The sequence below is a fragment of the Hetaerina americana genome, unplaced genomic scaffold, assembly GCF_022747635.1.
Source record: "Hetaerina americana unplaced genomic scaffold, ioHetAmer1.1.p SCAF_11, whole genome shotgun sequence".
Lineage (NCBI taxonomy): Eukaryota > Metazoa > Arthropoda > Insecta > Odonata > Calopterygidae > Hetaerina > Hetaerina americana.
This window is the reverse complement of record NW_027286181.1, coordinates 30,515,628-30,539,513: the sequence shown is the minus strand read 5'-3', so window position 1 is coordinate 30,539,513 and position 23,886 is coordinate 30,515,628. Positions and strand designations below refer to the sequence as shown.

At 40.2% G+C, this 23,886-nt stretch overlaps 2 protein-coding genes across 3 annotated transcripts in view; one reads left to right on the top strand and one right to left on the bottom strand.

Moving 5' to 3' along the window:
• The window catches only part of LOC139700994 (ATP-binding cassette sub-family C member 4-like), a 39,854-nt gene extending 31,457 nt beyond the window's left edge, over nucleotides 1-8,397 (top strand). For both annotated transcript variants that reach the window (XM_071599545.1, XM_071599547.1), the window contains 6 exons: nucleotides 279-406; nucleotides 3,702-3,950; nucleotides 4,193-4,365; nucleotides 7,118-7,247; nucleotides 7,347-7,457; nucleotides 7,538-8,397. In XM_071599545.1, coding sequence (XP_071455646.1) covers nucleotides 279-406; nucleotides 3,702-3,950; nucleotides 4,193-4,365; nucleotides 7,118-7,247; nucleotides 7,347-7,457; nucleotides 7,538-7,567 — 821 coding nt within the window. In that variant the 3' untranslated portion in view covers nucleotides 7,568-8,397. The remainder of the gene's footprint in view (nucleotides 1-278; nucleotides 407-3,701; nucleotides 3,951-4,192; nucleotides 4,366-7,117; nucleotides 7,248-7,346; nucleotides 7,458-7,537) is intronic.
• Nucleotides 8,398-14,076: 5,679 nt separating this feature from the next.
• LOC139701112 (uncharacterized) lies at nucleotides 14,077-14,880 on the bottom strand. Its single transcript, XM_071599687.1, has one exon. It carries the CDS (start codon nucleotides 14,878-14,880, stop codon nucleotides 14,077-14,079), a length of 804 nt encoding a protein of 267 aa, XP_071455788.1.
• Nucleotides 14,881-23,886: the final 9,006 nt, after the last annotated feature.

Sequence of the window (23,886 nt, the reverse complement as noted above, 5' to 3'; positions counted from 1 at the left end):
TTTTTTCTTCCTTGAAGTATGAGCTGGAGTCTGAAGTTGTATCACACAAATTCACTTGTTATATTATAGTCTATAAGAATGCATCATCTGTTAACTCCTGAAGTTCAGGAGCATGTTCATCAAATTCCATGAATATTTTACGAGGATGAATAGATCAGAAATTGGCTCATTACATATTTCTAATGGTAATGGATAATCTGTCTTCACTTATGCCATAATAAATTCTCTATGCTGTGCACTAAGTTGCTCTTAATTTTATTGGCATTTCCATTTTGTAGATTCCAAGCCTCCCAAGCAGTGGCCTCAAGGAGGAAAGATAGTCTTTGATAAATTATATTTACATTATAATCCAGATGATCCACCAGTGCTTAGAGACCTCAATTTTGTGGTGAATCCTCACGAGAAGGTGAGAATAGCATCTTAAAAGGAACCTTTTGAATATAAATGCAGTATATGTAGAAGACCCTTGATTTTATTTGAAATTTGAATTTCAAAGCTAGGTATAATAAAGGTGTACTGCATCATATAATAATAAAGTAAGAACACAGTACAGTTTACATCATGTCAAACTTTTGCTTGTTAGGGTTTGGTAATTTTGTGGAATGTCATTATTTACATGGGAATGCCCAGAAGTACCCGGCCTGACCTAGAGATGGCAGTAATTGTTTGAAAAACATCACTGTATTAGAAAGTATGCAATCTATAAAGCATATTTTTCAAGTTTGAAGATGATAAGTTGTTTAGTATTTGTTTGGCAGCCATCAATAGTGAACGTTTTCAGTGAATTTGCGAAAATGAAGAAAATTGGTCATCGTTATGTGATACAATACTTTTATTTGAAAGGCCTCAGCCCAACCAATATAAAAGCTGACCTGGATTCTACTCTGGATGAGTCTACTCCTTTGTTTACAACATTAAAATATTGTTGATGAAGTTTTCTCGGGTCAGGGGTTAGTAAAATATTGATTGGGTGGCAGAGTTTAAAAGAGGCCGTACGAGCTATCAAGATGAGCATCGCATTGGTCGACCAAATGAGGGGATGACTCCAGAAATGGTGAAGAAAATCCACAAAGTGATCCTGGATGATGATCAACTGAAAGTGCACAAGCCAGCAGACATAGCTGGCATTTCAAAAAGTGCGGTACATGGCATATTAACTGAAAATTTGGACATGAGTAAGCTGTGTGCAAGATGGGTGCCACGTTTGCTCACCCTCGAGCAACACCAGTGTCATGAAGATGTTTAAAATTTGCTGTGTTTAGCAAAGTTTCACAGCAACAAAGCAGAATTTTGGCACCGTTTCATATCCATGGGTGAAACATGGGCCCATTACTTCACACCCGAGACAAAAGAACAATCAAAACAATGGATTCAAAAAGGAGAACCCGCTCCAAAGAGGGCAAAGACCATTTCATCTGCAGGCAATGCCAAGGTGTCGGTTTTTTGGGATGCGCGTGTGATAATTTTCATTGACTATCTTGAAAAGGGGAAAACTATCAACGGCGAGTATTATGTGGTATTATTGCAATGCATGAGCGAAGAAATCAAGCAAAAGCGGCTGCATTTGGCGAAGAAGAAAGTTTTGTTGTATCAAGACTCTGCACCAGACACAGCTCACAAATCTGTTATTGCAATGGCCAACATTCATGAATTGAAGTTTAATTGCTACGTCATGCACCCTATTTGCCAGATTTACCTCCCTCATTATTTTCTGTTCGTAAACTTGAAAAAATGGGTCGGTGGTCAAAGATTTTGCAAGCGTGAAGAAGTGATGTCAGCAGTTAATGGCTATTTTGAGGAGCTAGGCAGTTCTTATTGTAAAAAGGGTCTTGAACTTATTGAACATTGCTGGGAAAAATGTATAGAGCTGAAAGGAGACTATGCTGAAAAATAAATACATTTTTTTCCAAATTTTTGTTTTCTTTGTTGGGTCTGGTACATCTGGGATTACCCTCATACTTCACTAAATTTGGGCTCAATTCTATGCAAGATATTCCCATAATCTGAAATATATTAAAAACAACATATGTCATTGCTACATTCATGTTGTAACTACAGGTATTATTACCAACCTATTAATGTTCCTTAAACCATAACTTCTGATCCTGTGATGATCTTCTGCATCTATGCATGCTACTGTACATAGTTCAACACTGATATGATACATGCATAGTTATTATGTCTGTAACTTCATTCTAATATTATTGCCTTTCTGGAATTTTATGTGACATGTGGGCATCAATGATTATCTAATCATGGTCTGCCATTAACAAAAATATTCTTATAAATAATTAGATTGAGAGCAGTAACTATTGTAGTATATGTATTGTATGGCTGGCCTTAATATATAATTCTCCTACTGATGACCTGATTGAGAGTTTTAGGGTTTTGCTTATAAGTTTCTGCTTGATTTTTGAAAAATTCAACTTGTAGTTCAACAGAACTACTGCGTTTCCCAGACCATAAGCCTGGCACATAAAACACACTGTTCATTTTCTTGTTAGAGTTATGAAAAATACTTGGATGAGACAGACAATGTCAAAGAATTTTTGTGAACACTGGAAAATTGCCTATTTTCAATTACTTAATACAAAGAAACATTGAATTTTTACAAAAAAAATAGCAGCTACAAATATATCAAAGTTTATTCATATTGGAAGGTGAGAAACTAGTTATCACTGGGCCAAAATGCCTTTCAGCTTCCTTTTTTCCTGGTTCTGAAGCATAATTCATGAATCCAAGTTAAATACAGTACTGTATGACAGTCTTACCTCCTAATATTTTACGAGGTTATCATCATTTTAGCTTTCTATGCTAAATTAATTTTTCTGTCATTATTTAGATACTATTGAAATTTGAATTGGAAGAAACCATTTTCAATGCTATTATGACACTCTCATACTGCTGAAGGATAAAAACTTGTAAACTCTAAATTTATCAGGAGAGATAAAATTTAGGTATGTATTAACATCCCTGTCAGCCCAATGGACATAAAGTTTCACAGCAGCACCATATGTGAGCTGAAACTAAATGTGCTACATTGTATACATTTACAATTTATATGAGTTTTTTAGGAAGTACTTTAAATGAAATATTAAAACCCTCTTGCTTACCACCTACCGCCTCAAAATAGTGACATCATTGACATCTGCAATAAAGGCAACCATTTTCTTTGCCTAACATGGGAAAAAATGCTTAATAATTTGCATTTTTCTAGCAAATTTACTTGCATTCTTAGTTCAACACTATTCTCGTGTACTCCCACCCCATAAGATGCAGCAGGCTGATTTTAGATCGCAAAATGGTGTGAAAAAGGGGCATCATATGGGCCAGGAAATTTGATATACTTTCATTCCTGTTTCTCTACAAACATAAATAATTATTACCATTCTGTTCACAGTGTTGAATTGTCTATCTCATTATTGTTTAATAAAATAATAATGAATAATTGCACTTCAAGGGGAATGTTTACAGAGAATTGGTCAACTAGATATTTTTCTGCAAAATTCTACCATGTGTTGCTTTTTTATAAAAACTGAGCAGTGCTTACATATTGTGGTAGATTCTTCCTTCCATTATCTACAGTGATTTATGGAAATTGGTCATTAACTTCCTGTAATGCTTCAACCACTTCAGTTCTCTCTATAATATGTAGATGATGATTCAATGTGATATGAATTATGACTACTTTTATTTAATAGGTTGGTATAGTTGGGAGGACAGGTGCTGGAAAGTCATCCCTGATAGCTGCCCTTTTCCGATTGACTGATTTAAGAGGCTCTATTATCATTGATGGGCTAGAGACAACAAAGACTATGGGCCTTCATGACCTCAGGTCCAAGATTTCAATCATTCCTCAAGAGCCTTTCATCTTTTCTGGCACCTTGCGGAAAAACTTGGATCCATTTGATGAGTTCCCGGATTATGTGCTGAAAAAGGCAATCGAAGAGGTAATATACTATAGTGCTTTATTTTTGTTCAAAGAAAATGGATTATTTTTAGAAAATGATTGGCAATCGCAATTTGATTTAAATATTAGCATATGCTGGCTAACCTCACAAAAATGCATGGATTCTTCGAGAAATTTGTTCTAACATCATCCAGGTCAAGAGTAGAAATCATTTTTTAAAATATTAGGCAAATAGATGAGTTATGGATATACTTAAACTCTTTTTTCTTAACTTACTTGAAGGTTGAGCTGAAGGATGCTGTTGAAGATTTGGCAGGGGGAATCAATGCAGTCATGTCTGAGGGAGGGAGTAACTTGAGTGTTGGCCAACGACAGTTGGTTTGTCTTGCTCGTGCTATCATTCGTAACAACAAGATACTTGTACTGGATGAAGCAACGGCTAATGTTGACCCTAAGTGAGTTCATCTCCAGGTAACACCGTATACTTTTAAGCTCAACTGTAAGTATAGCTTTCCAGGAGAGAATAAAACTTTGCTACAACAGTCACTGCATTTTCAAGCCGCAGCTTTTTCATTTCACCTCAGTTCATTAAACAACATCCTCATATAATTCAATTTCACTCTGTAAAGAGTATGGGTAGCCTTTTATCTCATATGAGATATGTTAATACTGTTTTTCAAACAAAATTTTTTCTCTTTTTAGTGGCTTTTTTTAGATTCTCGCCATTTTTTTCAAAGCTCAGTGATTTTAAATGTGGTATCACTGATTACTGCACTACTAGTTAAAGAAGAGCAATGAATTATAGTTCATATTAAAGGGATAGAGGTCACTTAAGGAAATAAAAGCAGTTACAAAGATCTTGAACATTTTATACAAATTAAAAAAATGGTCATTGATGGAAGATCACAGGGTTACATTAGAAGGTTTTGAAATGTAGATGTGGAGAAGGATTGAAGAGTTGAAGTAGAGAGAAAGAAAAACAGATGAGGAAGTCCTAGACATGGTGGTAGAGGTGAGGGGATTGTTGAGAGAAGTCAAAAGGAAGCAGGACAGAGCCTACAAAGCCCTCCCACAGCCCTCCGTAAAATACCGATATTTTCTCTCTTCATCTCTTGCTTTATAGAATATCAATTAATAATTATTGTGAAATAATATTTCTCAAATGCTCCACCATCCCTTTGGCCAAAACCTTTTTTTGTAAATTATTGTATTTACATGTCATTACACTGAAAAAATATCCCAAGTCAGTTCATATTTAAGGGATAGAAATAATATTTGGCATCCTACATTTTTCCTATCACCTAATCTGCCCTGTTCCACTCATCGCTTATGGATGATATTGTTTATCCTGAGTAAATTTGAAGTACTACCTTGATAAAAAATTTCCCGGAATTTATTCAGAAAATTAAAAATACAAGTTTATTCATCTAAATCTATATTGTCCCCTTCAAAGTAATCCCCATCGACTGCAACACACTTATGCCAGCGCTTGATCCAATCCTCGAAACATTTTTTATATTCGGTTTTCGGTATGTCCATCAGTGCTTCCTGCGATTTTTCCATTACTTCCTCTCGGCTGCTAAAACGCGTTCCCCGTAATGGTTTTTTAACTCGATTGAACAGAAAGAAGTCACAGGGAGCCAAATCAGGTGAATTCGGTGGCTGTTGGATGGTATTTGTTGCATTTTCGTCAAAAAATTACGAATAATGATAGCACTGTGCGACGGTGCGTTATCATGGTGCAAAATCCACGAGTTTTCTGCCCACATTTCTGGTCTCTTTCGGCGAATTGCTTCACGCAAACGTCTCATAACGCCCAAATAATACTCTTTGTTTACTGTCTGGCCTTCTGGCAAAAATTCATGATGCACTACACCGTTGTAATCCATGAAAACCGTCAGCATTGCCTTCTTTTTTGACTGAAAACGACGTGGTTTTTTTGGTCTCGGCTCATTTGGTGAACGCCATTCACTTGCCTGATGTCTGGATTGCGTGTCGTACTCATAAACCCACGTCTCGTCTCCAGTAATGATCCTTTTGATGAATGTGGGATCGGATTCAGCCTCGCAAATCATGTCTTTTGCGACGTCAACACGGTCTCTTTTTTGCATGAAATTGAGGTCTTTTGGCACCAACTTTGCTGCTACACGACGGAAACCCAAATCATTAACCACAATGTCTTGGGCGGATCCATAGGCAATGTTCAAGTCCTCCGCTATTTCTCTGATGGTTAATTTGCGGTTATTGACCAACATTTCTTTTACTTTATCAATTTTTTCACCGACTTTCGATGTCGATGGTCTGCCACTGCGTTCATCATCTTCGATTGACTCACGACCACTTCTGAACCGCTCGTGCCACTGGTAAACGACCGTTTTTTTTAGAGAATCGTTGCCGAAACACTTTTCCAACATTTCCAACGTCCGTGCGCCACTAAATCCGTTTTTTACGCAAAATTTAATACAAGTTCGTTGTTGCAAATTTAAATCCATTTCTGCAATTGTAAAAAATCGCCAACACACACAGAGATAGATGTACTCTTGGCTACGTAACTTTTGCAAATGTCAAGTTATGACACTAAGATTTAAAGGGAATATCAACAACAGATGTACCAATTTAACAAAAAAAACAGAACTCAAATCGGAACGATGGGAGCGCCACACGGTGGTTATTCCGGGAACTTTTTGATCAAGGTAGTATTACATAATGTAACACACCTGACACACCTATGATGCAAATTACTTGTGTATATCATTTAAATATTTATAGCCCTGAAAAGGTAATTTTACATCATCCTTAGTTAACTATTGACACATTTTATTATGAAGTACCTATGCAATTCAAACAGGAAACTGAAATAAAATTAAGAATTTTAATGTATGTTTAAATTAGCCATACAGCCAATAAGCATGCCTGCCTTTTCTTGGCAATTTTGTATGGCAAAAAACTTGAGGTCATGTTCAGAACTAAATAGATAATTTATAGCAGTAGAGCATTTTAAACAGTTTTGTAGCTGGATTCTTTAATAGAAGTCTATCCATATTGATTGTGATTCCTGTTGTTTTAATCATCGCCATGGGCTAGTTCTGTGTTAAGATTAAGTCATACCATAGTTGGCTTATTTGATATGATATGCAAGATTGCTTATATAATAACTCCCTCCTTACATGTACAAACAAATGATTTTTTCATCTTTCATTATTGTAGAATGGATGCTGTGATCCAAAAAACTATTCGGGATAAATTTTCTGACTGCACAGTTCTCACTATTGCCCACAGACTTCACACAGTAATGGATGCTGATCGTGTCCTGGTAATGGATGATGGTCAAGTAGCTGTAAGTGTGTCCAGATAGTTAATTTTCTAATTAATTAGATTGGTGTATTAATTTTTATCAGAAAAATATCTATAGTGAAATATGTTAACGATTTTCCAGGAATTTGATAAGCCATTCACATTACTGCAAAATACCAATGGAATATTATTTGGAATGGTACAGAAAACAGGAAAGGCAATGGCCGATACTTTACAAAAACTTGCAAAAGAGGTAAATGAGTTGAAGTCTCTTGTTTGATAAAAATTTATGGATAATGTCTTCACTTTTTATCACATTTTTTTCACTTATAGGCTTACGATCGGGAGAAGAAATGTTCATGAAAATGTATTGATAGCTGTTGTGAAACATCAAGAAGTTTTACTCACTAATGTGAATGATTGTGATGACGACAAACATATTCATACTTAATCATACATATGTATTGTGTTTTTTAGTATTTTATACATCTTGTAGCAACAAAATTCAATTAGAGTTTTCTATGTTTTAAAAGCAATTGAAGAGGTTTTATTAAGTTTTCCTGAATGGGTTAATGCAGATCTCAAGAGCAAGTTGCTTTCTTGCTTCTAATATATTCCTTCAGTTTAGTCAATGAAAGCCTCCTTTTTCTGCCAATTTACTGCCTCATTACTTTCTGGCAGTTCAACCACATTCGAGAAGGTTTATAAGTCACATGAGTTCTTGTCTTATAGCTCTTAATTCTTATCATCATGTCAACTGACAGCATATAGGGTCAAAATATGATTAGGGTGGAATTTTTGCTCTAAACAATTGTAACGAAATGGATTGAATTCTAGGCCACCTTTGTTGTTTCTCATGCTTTTTTTCACCATAGAAAAGGTGAAAATATGTTGAATATTAATTTCAAATTGTACATAGCCTTTAACTATACTGTGTCTCTATGCACACAGTACATATTAAAGTAGATCTCATTGTGTTTAATGTAGCAGATAGAATTAGAGTAACTGGGAGATGTTTTCCAGCCACCATTTGACCATCTGCACTATAAATGAGGGTGTGTTCAATAATTGTTTGTTTATTGATTTGGAGGTCAGTTAATCAGCTCATGAGAAGTGAACACAGTATCTGTAAAATTATATTTCTTGAAATCTATTGTATAGATATATTTTGTTGTTTTTGTTCTTATTTCTCAAATAATAAATTAGCACCGGAAATTGTTTTGATGATTGGTCGACGGATTTGACTCCAGTGTCATCATCAGAATCTAATATAACTGTTATATATATATATATATATATATATATATATATATATATATATATATATATATATATATATATACATTTTTACATAAATATATTTATATATGTATATATAGTGATGAGGATACTAATAATTATTACATTTGTATACATAGTGATGTGTGGATCGTGGTAGTCCAGGGTTAGAGCGTGGTACTACTAACCGGAAAAACCTCTCTGGGCACCCTCAGCCTCTACCCTAGCTGTATGATTTTTCAGGGACCAGATCTTCTTGGGAAACCATAACCACATCATCACCTACCAAACCGACCTTCCGGTTGATTACTGTGTTCATGGTCGTATACAGATATAACCATAAGCCATATAAAAACAATATAAATAAATATATATATATAATGGGCTGACACAATATAACACAAATAGAATAGAATAGCAACATTTAAAAGGATGCTCACACGGTAAATTATTCGAGCTTTCGGCCCTCTCAGAGGCCTTCTTCAAGAGAGACTGCCGCGAGACATATATATATATATATATATGTGGCTCCTAACAAAACACAACATATATATATTTAATTATAAAAATACACAAATATATATAAATGTATATATATATATATACATACATACATAAATAAACATAGAAATATACATATGTAAATATACATTTATAAATATATATATAATATAATTATGTATATTATACATATATATATACGTGGGTCACGGTAGTCCAAGGGGTAGCGCATTGGACTACTGACCGGAGGGCCAGGGTTCGATTCTCGGGCAAGTCTCTCTGGGCACCTACAGCTGCACCCAATCTATGTGATTTTTTGGACACCAAATTTACCTGGGAAACCATAACTGGCACAGGGAAAGAAGCCGGCCCTCCTGCCATGATGTGTGAATTTCATACGCCGACAGGCTTAGTACTGGGTCAACTCTACCATCATCTACCAAACTGACCTTCAGGTTGATTACTGTACATAGATACAACCATAAGCCATATAAAACAATGTAAATTAATAAATTTATATATATACACATATATATATATATATATGTACATATATATACACATATATATATATATATATGTACATATATATACACATATATATATATATATTATATACATATATATATATATATATACATATATATATATATATACATATATATATATATACATATATATATATACATATATATATATACATATATATATATACATATATATATATACATATATATATATACATATATATATACATATATATATATATATACATATATATATATACATATATATATATATACATATATATATATACATATATATATATATACATATATATATATACATATATATACATATATATATATATATATATATATATATATATATATATATATACATATATATATACATATATATATACATATATATATATACATATATATATATACATATATATATACACATATATATACATATATATATACATATACATATATATATATATATATATATATATATATATATATGAGTATTTATTCGCCGTTTGGCGGGATTTCGTGTTTGAATGTGTATTTGGCCAATGTGGCTCATCTCTTTCTTCTGGCTATGCGTGCCACGAAACGCACTGTTCTTTTCCTGTATGATGTTGTATTAATTCTAACCACTGTCCTTTCCTCTTGTGTATTGTCTATTTCTCCTTTGGTGGGTGAAACAGCCCCCTGACGCCATCTCTTGGCTAAAGAATCGGGGCGCTTGGCGACATATCAGACCCACGGATCTCAGGGTAAATTACATATCCTCGATAGCTCAAGTGGTTAAGAGCATCCGCCCGGCAAGTGGAAAGATCCGGTGTTCGAGTCCCGGTTGAGGAGATATTTTTACTCTTGTGATCCGTTCGATTCCGCCTTCCCCACCTCTATTGTGTTCGTCCTTTATACGTGTTCCTATCCCTTTTCCTTATATATGTTTCTGTATATATGAGTATATATATATATATATATATATATATATATATATATATATATATATATATATATATATATATATATATATATATATATATATATATATATATATATATATATATATATATATAGCGCGTTGTTGACCGGGGAGAGAGTGGGGGTTGAAATAAAGCTCCCACACGTTTACACCCGTATCCGTTTATTTGCACACGTGCATGGTACACAAAAATGGCCGCTCGGCTGCCCTATATGCAATCTCCCGTCGCCAAAGTCCGGTAGCAGACTCCCTCCCTTTATCGAGGCGACCTCCCTCTTCACTTTCACGGCGCACGCCGGAACTATCTTCCGGTCGCCCCTCGGGCGTCCGGTGGCCTCTCGCGGGCCTCGAGCGAACTGAGCGGCTAGTGGCGCGCCGGCTCGTCATGGCCGCTACATCACCCCCCCGGTAGTAACGCACCGCATGGGAGGGAGAGAAAGAGAAAAAAAATTATTAGTGCACGAAGTCCTGGAGGTGCTGTGGAAAGTGCACGTGCCGCCCGGCGCGTGTCTTCCTTCCATCCTCCTTGGGCGCCACCTCGGGTGCGCCTCGTTCCTCGGCGGCTGGGGGTGCTCCGTGCGTCTCCCCCATGGGAGGGGTCCTCTCCGGATCGTCTGCGGCCACGTAGGCTGGCTTCAGCCTGTCTATTGCTACCCGCAAGTCACGGTTGCCTCGCCGCAGCAGGAAGTTCTTCTCCCCCCTCTGTAGGACCGCAAAAGGTCCGTCGTATGGTGGCTGTAGAGCTCCGCGGACCGCGTCGTGCCGCACGAATACCTGCGAGGCCGTCGGAAGGTCCTGGAAGACGAATGTCCGTCGACCTCCGTGGCGAGATGCAGGGTGCGGGCTGAGCTTCCGAATGTGGGCCCGCAGCTGTGTCACAAAACTGGTGGGGTCCTCGGGGTGTGTCTCCGGTGATGGGGAGAGGAATTCTCCCGGGAGCCGTAGTGATGCTCCATACACCAGGTCGGCGGCGGTCGCGCCGAGATCTTCCTTCCACGCTGCCCGGAGTCCCAATAAAACGGACGGGAGGACGTCCACCCACGAGTCCGTGGAATGGCAGCGGATGGCTGCCTTCAGCTGGCGATGCGCTCGCTCCACCATCCCGTTGGCGGCTGGATTGTATGCGACTGTTCGCAAATGCGTGACTCCTGTCATCTGCGCTAGCTGGTGGAAGAGGTGGCTCTCAAATTGCCTCCCCTGGTCGGTGGTCACACGCAGAGGCGTCCCAAAACGCGCCATCCATCCCGCGAAAAAGGCTCGTGCCACGGTTTCCGCGGTTATGTCTGGGATGGGGATGGCCTCCAACCAGCGTGTGTACCTGTCAACACATGTCAAGCAATAGCGGAACCCCTGGGACGAAGGGAGGGGACCCACCAAATCGACGTGCACATGCTCAAATCGCGAGCCAGGTAGCGGGAAGGTACCCACAGGCGACATTACGTGCCGCGTCACCTTGCCTCGTTGGCACGGGATACACTCCTTCGCCCACTGCCGACAGTCCTTCTTTACCGCCGGCCACACAAAACGGGATGACACTAGCCTCGCCGAGGCTCTCACCCCGGGGTGGGATAGATTGTGGAGGGAAAGGAAAACTTGTTTCCGCATGGGCGCCGGGACGAAGGGGCGGGCTGTCTGCGTAGACAGGTCACAGTAAATATTGGCGTCACAACCGGGGATGTTCACTTTATGCAACTTTAACGCGGAATCGGATTTAAGGAACGTTTTCACTTCCGGATCCGCCTCCTGTGCCTTGGCTAATATTTGGTGACTGACGGGATCCGACACTTCCGCACACCGAGACAACGCGTCTGCGACGACATTCTCCCTGCCCGACACGTGGAGAATGTCCGTAGTGAACTGCGAAATATAATCCAGCCACCGAAACCTCCTAGGCGTGCATTTATCCGTCTTTTGTCGGAATGCGAACACTAATGGCTTATGGTCCGTGAAGAGGACGAACTGTCGACCTTCAACCATGTGGCGGAAACGTTGGACCGCCCTGTATAACGCCAATAACTCCCTATCATACGCGCTGTATTTCCTCTCCGTGGTATTTAATGTTTTGGAGAAAAAGGCTAAGGGCTGCCATCCCCCTTGGGTGCTCTGCTGGAGAACGGCGCCGATGGCGTCTGCAGAAGCGTCCGCCACCACAGCCAGGCGAGCGGCCGGGTCCGGGTGTGCGAGGAGCGCGGCCTGTGCGAGCGACTCCTTGCACCGAGAGAGGGCGCTCTCGGAAGCGGGCGTCCAACATATTTTCGCGTTTCCCTTCACTTTCGGACCGCACAACAATGCGCTTAGGGGGGCTTGCAGGTTGGCGGCTCCAGGCACAAAGCGCCTGTAAAAGTTCACCATGCCAAGGAAACGCCTTAGCTCTTTGATAACCACGGGCTTGGGGAATCGTTGGATGGCTTCCACTTTCTCCGGTAAAGGTTTTGTGCCTTCTCCCGACACCAAATATCCTAAAAAACACACTTGCTTCTTTCCAAACACACATTTATTGGGGTTGAGAACTAGTCCGTACTCGTTCAACCGCGCGAAAACCTGGCGTAAATGGTGTTTGTGCTCCTCCGCGGAGGACGAAGCGATTAAGATATCGTCTATGTACGCGTATGCGAAATCAAGTCCCCGCAGCACTTCGTCTAAAAACCGTTGAAAGGTTTGCGCTGCGTTGCATAGCCCAAAGGTCATCACCGGGAATTCAAAAAGCCCAAAAGGCGTTGTTATTGCCGTTTTTGGAACATCACACTCGCTTACCGGAATCTGATTATAAGCTCGCACCAGATCAATTGTGGAGAAAATTTCCTTCCCGTGCAGTGAAAGGGAAAAGTCCTCAATGTGCGGCACCGGATACCGATCGGGAATCGTCCTCGCGTTGAGGGCCCGATAATCTCCGCACGGCCGCCATGCTCCCACACCTTTGGGCACCATATGGAGTGGGGAGGACCAGGCGCTGTCCGAGCGCCTTGCAACGCCCATCTGGACCATACCCTCGAATTCGCTCTTGGCGATACGAAGCATGGCGGGGGCCAACCTCCGGGGCCGGCTCGTCACTTGCGGGCCGGGCGTGGTCCGAATGTGATGTTCTATCGCGTGTTTGCGTCTTTTTGGCACACCTGCGGGACGCGTAATATCGGGATATTCCCGTAACAAGGAGAAAAATGGGCACTCATCACCTATACACTTAAATTTATCACATACGCTATGTACAACACTATCTACAGCGCGGCCGGCAACTGATAACGACGTCACACCGTCAAGAAGACGCCGGTGACGTATGTCGACCAGCAACCCGTGGAATGCCAAACAATCTGCCCCGATAATGGGCCTGTCAACGTCAGCGATGATAAAACGCCACTCAAATGCGCGACGGAGGCCTAAATTAAGGGACAACACCATCCACCCGTACGTTTTAATGGTGGACCCGTTCGCCGCGAACAATTCGTACGTAGTCGCCGCAGGCTTACCTTTCACACGGGCGCGCGGGAAGACACACAAGTCCGACCCCGTGTCCACTAGAAACTGGACTTTTGTCCGGGCGTCGGTGACGAAGAGACGGCAGGGGCCGGGGCACTTGTCGCTGGCCGCCATCAGCGATCGCCCCCCGAGTTTTCCGCGTCGTATGTACACGGCTCCCTGCACTTCGTCGCCTTCGGGCCGAATCGGTCGTGGTACCAGCACCATGTGGGATGGCGGGAGGCCGAACGGCCCCTACCCCTCGAATTACTGCGGCGCGACGTGGGTCGGGACCGGGAATTCCCCTCTGCCAGGGATTTGGTAAGGGAAGACACTTGCCGCGTAAGCTCATCCACCCTCCTCGTGAGCGCCTCTACGTCCGGCGCCATCGCCGTGCTGGCCACGCGCGGCTGGTGAGACACCTCGTGGATTTTGTCCGCCAGTTGGGCGACGCTGTTTAGCTCCACTCCGGCCTGTGTCGCTAGGATGGTCTGATGGCTGGACGGTAGCCGACCCAGCCACAGCGACCGTAGGAAGTCGTCCGTGACGGATGAGCCGGCGAGCGTCCGAAGATGGCGCAGGAACTGGGAGGGTTTCCGGTCTCCGATCTCCTCATGTTCCAACAATTGCCGGATCCGGGTTTCCTGAGACGCGGAAAGTCGGAGAAGAATCTCCGCCTTCAATTTTGCGTACTTGTCGGTCAACGGGGGATTTGTGATAACATCTTCTACCTCAACGGCGTACCTACTGTCTAACTGGGACACCGCGTACATAAACTTAGTGGCATCTCTCGTAATGCCCGCGAGGCTGAACTGTATTTCAAGCTGCGCGAACCATAGCGCTGGTCTATCAGGCCAAAATGCCGGCAGTTTCAACGCCACACGATTCACACTAACACCGGAATCCTCCCCCGCGACGGCTCCCGCTGGAGATTCCATCGCGAGCACGTGGTTCACAAAAACTAACTCCCCGTAAAAAAAAAACTGCGATCACGTCGGGGTCACCACTTTATAGCGCGTTGTTGACCGGGGAGAGAGTGGGGGTTGAAATAAAGCTCCCACACGTTTTACACCCGTATCCGTTTATTTGCACACGTGCATGGTACACAAAAATGGCCGCTCGGCTGCCCTATATGCAATCTCCCGTCGCCAAAGTCCGGTAGCAGACTCCCTCCCTTTATCGAGGCGACCTCCCTCTTCACTTTCACGGCGCACGCCGGAACTATCTTCCGGTCGCCCCTCGGGCGTCCGGTGGCCTCTCGCGGGCCTCGAGCGAACTGAGCGGCTAGTGGCGCGCCGGCTCGTCATGGCCGCTACATATATATATATCCCTCCCCGTACTACAACCTTGACGTGGTGGAAGGGCTTGTGCGTTCCGATGACCCCTAGAGCTGTGCTGGCGGGAGTAATAAAAATTGCTCCTGGTAGGGTCACCCATGCCAGATAGGTCGAAAGTTAGGAGCCAGACGAAAGGTAGTCCACGCAGCGTCTGTTCCTCAGTGAGGTGGCTGCAATGGCGTCTGACCCCAGTGGGGCGGCCAATAAGTGATGGTGTCACGTTAAAAACACTATTGAGGAAGGCAACGGGAAACCACCTCAATTATCATTCCCAAGAAAAATATAATGGACAATAGAGATATTTTGAGTCCTGGCAACCACGGGACTCGGCCCAATCGGCCGTGTGTCGTGCCCGGCAGCGGGGGAGGCAAGGCTTCCGCGGTCGTCATCCCACGAAACCCTTGCAAGGTAAAACCAGCAACAGCAGGACAGAAGACGCAGGAGAATAAGACCAAATTAGTTAGAATAGGAACGTGGAATGTTAGGACAATGATGAGGACAGGGAAATTGGAGAATGTTAAGCGAGAGATGGAAAGGGGAAATATAGATATTTTAGGTCTATACGAGGTGAGATGGAAAGATATTGGGGATTACTGGAGTGATAATTATAGAGTAATATACAGCGGCGGGGACGAGAGCCAACGAGGGGTTGCCATAAATGAAGAGGTAGGAAGAAGCGTAGTCAACATAGAGCAAGTAACGGATAGAATACTACTAGTGGAAATAAAAGCAGAACCGACGAACTTAGTTATTATTCAGGTATACATGCCACCGAGCAACCATAAGGAAGAAGAGGTCGATAGGATATACGATCAGTTAGAGGACATGATCGCGTGTGTTCCTGCAGGGAAACATTTGATAGTGATGGGGGATTGGAATGCGACGGTAGGCGAAGGAAGAGATGGTGATGAGGTGGGGGACTACGGTTTAGGCACGAGGAATGAGCGCGGGGAGAAAGCAGTTGAGTTCTGCAGAAGACAGGGGTTAGCCATCACCAACACTTGGTTTACACACCACAAAAGACGCAGGTATACATGGAAAATGCCAGGTGACTCAGGAAGATATCAGCTAGATTATATCCTGGTTAGACACAGGTTTAGGAACAGTGTGATAAAGTCCCACAGCTTCCCGGGAGCGGATGCGGAATCAGACCACAATTTAGTTGTTATGAAATGTAGCGTGCGTTTCAAAAAGATAAGGCAGGGGCGGCGAGTTAGAAAATGGAATGTAGAAGCATTAAATGGGTTGAAAAGGAAGGAATACAAACAGGCGGTAGAAAAAATCATGGAGGATGGTAAAGAGCTAAGTACTATCGAAGAAAAATGGGAAATGATCAAGAAAGGGTTGTCTAAAGCCGCAAAAGACACTATTGGAACCGTTAACGCTAAAAGGACTAGGAAACCATGAATCACGGATGAGATGATTACAAAGATGGATGAGCAGCGAAAATGGAAGAATATAAATACAGAATTAGGCAAAATGAAGTACAAAGAATTGAACAATAAATTGAGGCGGGCAACAAAAAAAGCAAAAGAAGCATGGTGGAAGATGCAGTGCGAGGATATGGAAAGTCTGCAGAGGAAGGGTGAAATCGGTGCGCTGTACAGCAAAGTTAAATCGTTATCGGGAAGTAAGAAAGGAAGAGGTATGCTAACAGTTAGAGATAAGGCGGGTAAGGTAATAGTCGACGCAGGAAAGATCCAAGAGAGATGGAAGGAGTATATAGAAGAACTGTATGGTAAAGAACTCAGACCAACAAAGTTAGACATTGAAAAAGAAAATGACGTAGAGGAAGACAGCTTAGGTCCAGGCATACTAGACAATGAGATAGAAAGGGCATTAAGGGAGATGAAACTAAATAAGGCCATGGGGTAGATAACATTCCCGTGGAACTTTTAAAGTGCTTAGGAAAATGTGGGAGGAAGAGGCTATACTGGCTGATCCGTAGTGTTTATGAGGATGGAATCTGGCCGGAAGACTTTGTGAGATCAGTTTTAGTTCCTATTCCGAAAAAAGTAAAGGCCACGTCATGTGAGGACTATAGGACAATTAGTTTGATATCCCACACAGCTAAAGTAGTTCTCAGGATCATAAACAAAAGGATAGAGAGTAGGGCAAATGATTACTTAGGGGATGATCAGTTTGGGTTTAGGAAGGGGAGAGGTACGCGTGATGCCATTGCAGTAATGACATTATTAATCGAGAGGTTTATAGAACACAACCAGGAGGTATTTGCCTGTTTTGTAGATTTCGAAAAAGCGTTTGATAGAGTGAATTGGGAATAACTAATGAGTATATTGCAGAAAATAGGAATAGATTGGAGGGAAAGGAGGCTAATCCGCAACCTGTACATGTCTCAGACTGCTCAGGTGCGGGTGGGAAACGGAGAGTCAGGATGGGCAGTGTTAGGAAGGGGTGTAAGGCAGGGTTGCCCATTATCACCGTTGCTGTTCAACCTGTATGCAGAGGAAATGATCAAAGAGGCATGGGAAGAACTCGAGGTAGGAATGAAAGTGGGCGGGGAATTCGTAAAATCAGTTAGGTTTGCTGATGACCAAGCTTTAGTTTGTCAGTCAGCCAAGGGGCTGCAAGCATTGCTTACTGAATTGGAAATTCAGTGCGACAGGTATAGGATGAGAATCAATATTAATAAAACAAAGGTTATGCGATTTTCTAGAAAGAAAAAGGCCAAGCTTAACATTAAAATAGGTGGGCAAAAAATAGAGCAGGTAGAACAGTTTACGTATCTCGGTAGTGTTTTGGACCAACACGGTCAAAGTAGTAGGGACGTAAGGAGAAGAATTGCGCTAGGCAAAGAGGCTTTCACAAGGAGGAGGGAGTTGATGAGAGGGACGTTGAGTAAGGATGTTAAGAAAACACTCGTAAAAACTTCGATATGGAGCGTAGCTATGTACGGTGCGGAAACGTGGTCATTGAAGCAGGAGGATAGACGTAGATTGGAGGCTTTTGAAATGTGGGTGTGGAGAAGAATGGAGAAGGTGAAATGGACAGAGAAGAAAACAAATGATGAAGTACTTGGTATGGTGGGCGAAGAGAGAGGTTTGTTGGGAGCAATCCTATGGAGGCAGGAAAAGTGGATGAAGGCGTTGTTGACCGGCAGTGGGATGTTGAAGACTGTGATAGAGGGTAGAATGTTGGGTAAAAGAGGAAAGGGAAGGAACAGGATTAGGATGTTGGACGGGATGAAGGGAGGAAGAAAGTACTCAGAGATGAAGAGGGACCTGATATAGAGTAGGATGATGGATTTTGTGTTTTGTTAGGAGTAATAAAATATTTGTTTGGTAGTTGTGTCCATCCAAAAACCTACCTTAACCGGTAGATTACCTTAATATATATATATATATATATATATATATATATAGTAAGAAAGAAGAAAGAAATTAATAAAAGAATAACTGAACAAAAATTACACTAGTTGTTGAAGTAGTACAATTACGTATTTATAAAATTAGCAGACATTTACATTGATAAAAATTGGGAATGATCAGATGATACAAGTAGATAAAAGAAAGAGCTTTTCCCACCGTTAAGTAACTTCCAGCCGGGACGCGTTTGATACCTTGCTGCCATCACGGCGACTGTATCCTTGTGTGTATACAACACTTGTTACATAAAAGGCTCTAGTAGTTGCATATTATCAAGGATACAGTTAAATCCGTGGGTTTAATGATCAGGCTGTTTACATACACGTATGGCCTTAGCAAACCTAGAGAAGTCTAATTAATGAATTTTGCCGAAATATCATTGATAAAATTGTGAAGAATATGATTTAAGTTCAATCTCTACTTATTAATGCGTTACTGAGTTCTGTGAGAACACTAAAAGAAGGCTAGAAATGAACAGGAAAGTTTTCCTTACCTTCATTGATTTGAAAAAATCTCTCGATACTGTAGATTGGAAACTTTATGTTTGACACCATGAGAAGAAAGGGAATAGACTACAAAGGCAGGGAGCTTATATTTCAGTTCTACCAGAACCAAAGCACTTTTATTGAATAAAGGGATGAGATAAAGAAGCAAAAAACTTAAAAGGATTACGACAAATATGTCCCCTTTCACCATTTCTATTTAACTTATATATTGAAGAGGCTTCAGGGACAAAGTAGGAGAAGAAAAATGGTATAAAGATTAATGGAAGAAAGATACACTGCATTAGATTTGCAGATGATATTGGGACCCAGGCAGAATCAGCCAAAGATATGAATAGAATGCTTAAAACCCTGTCCATTTGTCCTTTTGAAAAAATGGAAACTGAAAATAAATGTGAAAAAAACTAAAGCTATGATAGTTTCTAGAAACATAACATAATCTCCCATAAATTTAATGATAGGGGAATCAAGGATAAGCCAAGTAGGAGAGTTCTGCCACCTTGGAGTGCAATGATAAGGGGCAACAGATGCACAACTGAAGTGAAAGGGATAGCCTTGGCGAAGAAGGCATATGAAATTAAAAATAATCTTATAGGAAACGAACACATGGAATTGTAAATAAGAAAATCCTTTGCAAAAAGGTTTATTTGGTACACATTATTATATGGATGTGAAACTTTGGGAAAGAGGGAAAATGGTCGGTTGGAAGCAATGGAAATGTGGATTTGGAGACGGATAATAAGAACAAGATGGACAGACAAGAAAAGCTGAATAGAGGAATTGAGAAATATTGAAGAGAAAAGGAATTTAATAAAAGAGATGACAAAAGGGAAATTAAATTTGAGGGGTATGTTCTCAGGCATAACGACTTCCTGGAAAAATATAATGGAGGGGAAATTGTTGGGAAAAAAGGAAGAGGAAAGCCAAGAAAGAAATATTATAGATGATACAAAAAGTCCTATGGGAGTAACAACCTAAAATTAACTGAAAAGAATGGCAATGGAGAGAGACCAATGGCTGCAACGTCAGGGCTCCACCTTTAGGAGATGATGATGAGAGTTAAAATAAAACAAAGATTATGAGGTTTCATAAAGAGGAAGGTTAACTTAAACGTTAACATAGAAGGGCAAAAACTAGAGCAGGTGAAAGTAAGCTAAAATGAACTGAAAATAACACAATGGAGAGAGGCAAACAGCTGGAATGACAAGGCTCCACCGTCATATGATGACGGATGTGAGAATACAAAAATAAGAAAATTTGGTAGTAATCCATGAATTACGTAAACCTTGACTCATTTGAGCAGTCCACTGGTTAAGTAGATGTCATTAGCTTTAGCAGCCTCCAAAAATGGAACAAATATATGTGATTTTTACATATTTGTTTTTATTCACTGTAAACTTAATAAAAATATCACAGCGTCCTGTGAAGAAAAAAACAAATGGTATATGGAAACAACTGTCTCGAAATTGTGGGAATTGCGCTGCAGAACAAAGCTAGGATTTGCCAAAATCTTGGGCTATTTAAAAGAGAAAGAACATGGTTGTAAACTCAAAGAAACAAGGTGCCTTCAGGGGCAAATTTAGCAGCTACCCTATGGTTGAGAACAGCTAGCTGAGAACGTAGATTATAGACGACAATTTGAGTATCAGTATTGACCGAAACCTGAAATTTCATCACAAGCTTTCACTGCAGCAGCTGGACAGCAAATTTTCCGCATCACTCTACCAATGTAGGCGGGGTAATTTTTCTACTTCCGCAGCCAGATGTGGAGCCCACTAATCTTTTAACTCTCTGTTTAACCCACAACACAGTCATGCTGTTTCATCTTCAAATTATATTATCAAGATGGCAGTTCAAAATATTTTAACTGATTTTCTATTTTATATTTAAAATTCCATTATAAATTTAAGATCGTGATTTATATCATTGAGATACCATTCTTCACATCTTATCCCGGTCTCATTGCACCAATTTTAATCTTGCTAAAACCTTAGTTTTCAATATCCAATCCTAAATTTTAACCCCATTATCCAAATATCTGCATTGTTTCAATTTTACAGGTGATAATTAATTCAATCTCTCATTCATTTATTCTAGGGTATAGAGTAATTAAACTATCATACCTTTTGCTTAAAAAACATAAAATGCTGTCTTTTTCTGTGAACACAGATACTTGCTATTCCAGGTTTATGACGTGAGGCTTAGGGGTAACGCAATTCCATGAATGCTTTGCCTTTTGGATCTAGCTCTGCAAGTAGATACCTTAATATGCAAGCATTCATAAATAATGCTTTCATAACAGTTACACTCTATACTAACATACTACAAGAATGCAATTCTAGGACAGTTCTCATCACAGTTATCACACTTCATTAAACACCATATTTCAGAGGAGATATCTAATGTAATTTCCATTATGAAATAAATACTCAAAGTGAATGATTATCACATTACAATTTTTGTTTTAATTACTCATGCAGAGTAACAATTGTCTTTGGACACCTGATTTTTACTCATTAACTTTTTGTAATTGCTACCTGCACAAGAACAAAGGCAAATTCATTGAATATACTTGGAAAAAATTAAATTTAAGAAAAATAACCTGACAAAGATGCACCAAAAAACCAAAACAATCACAACATGTGGATTGGAATGGTGCAATGGCTAATATACTGCCTTCCCACCCTGGTGGCCATGATTCAAATTACAGAGAGTACACTATGCATCAATTGAGGTGTTGAACTGTGGATCCCTAGGAACCTATCGCTCTTAGGGTAGGCTAATGTCAATGCCTGATTTCTTCCCATCCTTCTTCTATTCCCCGAGTATCCTACCCCCACCAAATAATACACCTATCCCTAATGACACGAGTGCCCTTAGCTGTAGAACGCCTTCCTTAAAGTACTGCTACAATCGCTATAGTTAAATCTTAATCAGAATTAAATCTAATAGTCTTAATAATTTGCAGAAAAATAAATATTCACAATCAATGTTTCCATTACTTTCTGAAGTGATAGTTCAAGGGATATACCAAACTAATAAGAATCATTCAAAGTAGTTTTTTCATTCAGATGATCATGGAAATAAAGTGAATCTTGAGACAATTGTAGGAGTAGACAATAATCAAATGAAAAAAATCTCTAGTCATAAATATGAAATATGTTGCTCCGCTGTTTCTCATGACTGATGATGGAATCTTTTCCTAAATACAAGCACCATTCAATTTGTGGGTAAATAAACAAGAATATAGGGAAGAATGGTAATGATGAAATAGAACTGTGCATTTTTAATTATAATATTGTAAATTGCAGACATTTCTGAAAGTATAAATCGTTGGCATTGACTGGAACTCAAACCCTAAGCTTCTCAATTTCTGGCTAACTACTCAAACCAATTAAGCAAATACGGCATCCCCTTACAATGTTAATTTGTAAGGGCTCTAAAGGATCAAGATGTTGTGACAAATTGCTGTACTTATAATGTCACAAGTAATCATCGTTGTGTGCCTTGCATCCCAGGCCACTTGGTTAAAACAAAAAGAGGTTTGGCTGAAGCAAAAAAGGACTTAGCCAAAAATCTAAGGGATGCAGGTTTAACTGCTGGTCAAGGAGAATGGTATTTACACAGTGAATTTTTCTTATTTCAGTGAACATCAGTGGATGGCTCTGTTAAAGTAACTGTCATGGCATAACCCAGATTTCTTTAAAGTGCAACTTGCCACTACCCACAGTTATTTTTGTGCACATCTGGTGCATAGAGCTGTATACTAATTATATTTTTACATTACATTTACTGCAAAAAATGAAGCATTATTATAAACCTGGACTCAAACCAGCTTCTTAACCCCGAAAAACATTTACTGACTGTGTTGTTTCAGGTTTGACTTTGTGGAACTTATACATTATAGAAAGAAAAATACAGCTTTGTTAATTCCACTTACGTTTATTACATTAAGTGGAATTAACGAAGCTGTATTTTTGTCTCTGTGACCTACTGACTTGATGAATTCGACAAATTTCACCATGTAACTTGCATCATCTAATCATCAAACCATCTCCAAGAAATAGAAGTGTTTGGTCTATAGAATTTTGAGCCATATCATTGATGAAAGATTGTATGAAATGCATATCGAGATTTACAAAATCATGGTCTTACCATAATTCAAAACCATTTTTTTGGCATGATAGAGTACTATTAACAGAACTCAGGATATATATGTTTTAGCCGGACTGGTGATAAATTTAACACAAAAATGAAGAAATATGAAGTAAGCATTTCACATCAATGTCACTTAGATGATAGAAATCACCTGAGGAATGAAGGTAAAACCTTCGCAGGAGATGGCAAAAACCGGGCAAATGATAGGACAGTAGAAGAGTCTCCTCCACCTCCTTTGAAAAATTTTCCTTCAGCAAAGAACCACAAGGGTTTATGCCGGGGGCTGTTAGATCATAATCCATTTAGGTAATTAATGACATTTAACATCATGCAACATTCTATCTTAGTAATGGTTTCATTGGTTGTATATGTTGTTGACTTCCATTGCATTTACTAGTTGTGCAAGGAAAAAAATGATTCCTCAATTTGGTATGTCCAGCAGTAAGTGTCCCATAAATTCTCATTGTGATTTTGCCAACCAATGACATGTAAGAGATGTGCCCGAAAACTATTCAACCTTCGTTCATATCTCCACATTTGAGCTAATCTTCATCATCCAG

Excerpts from the sequence above, each read along its gene's own strand:
- LOC139701112 (XM_071599687.1), bottom strand. The coding sequence starts at position 14,880 with ATGGAATCTCCAGCGGGAGCCGTCGCGGGGGAGGATTCCGGTGTTAGT.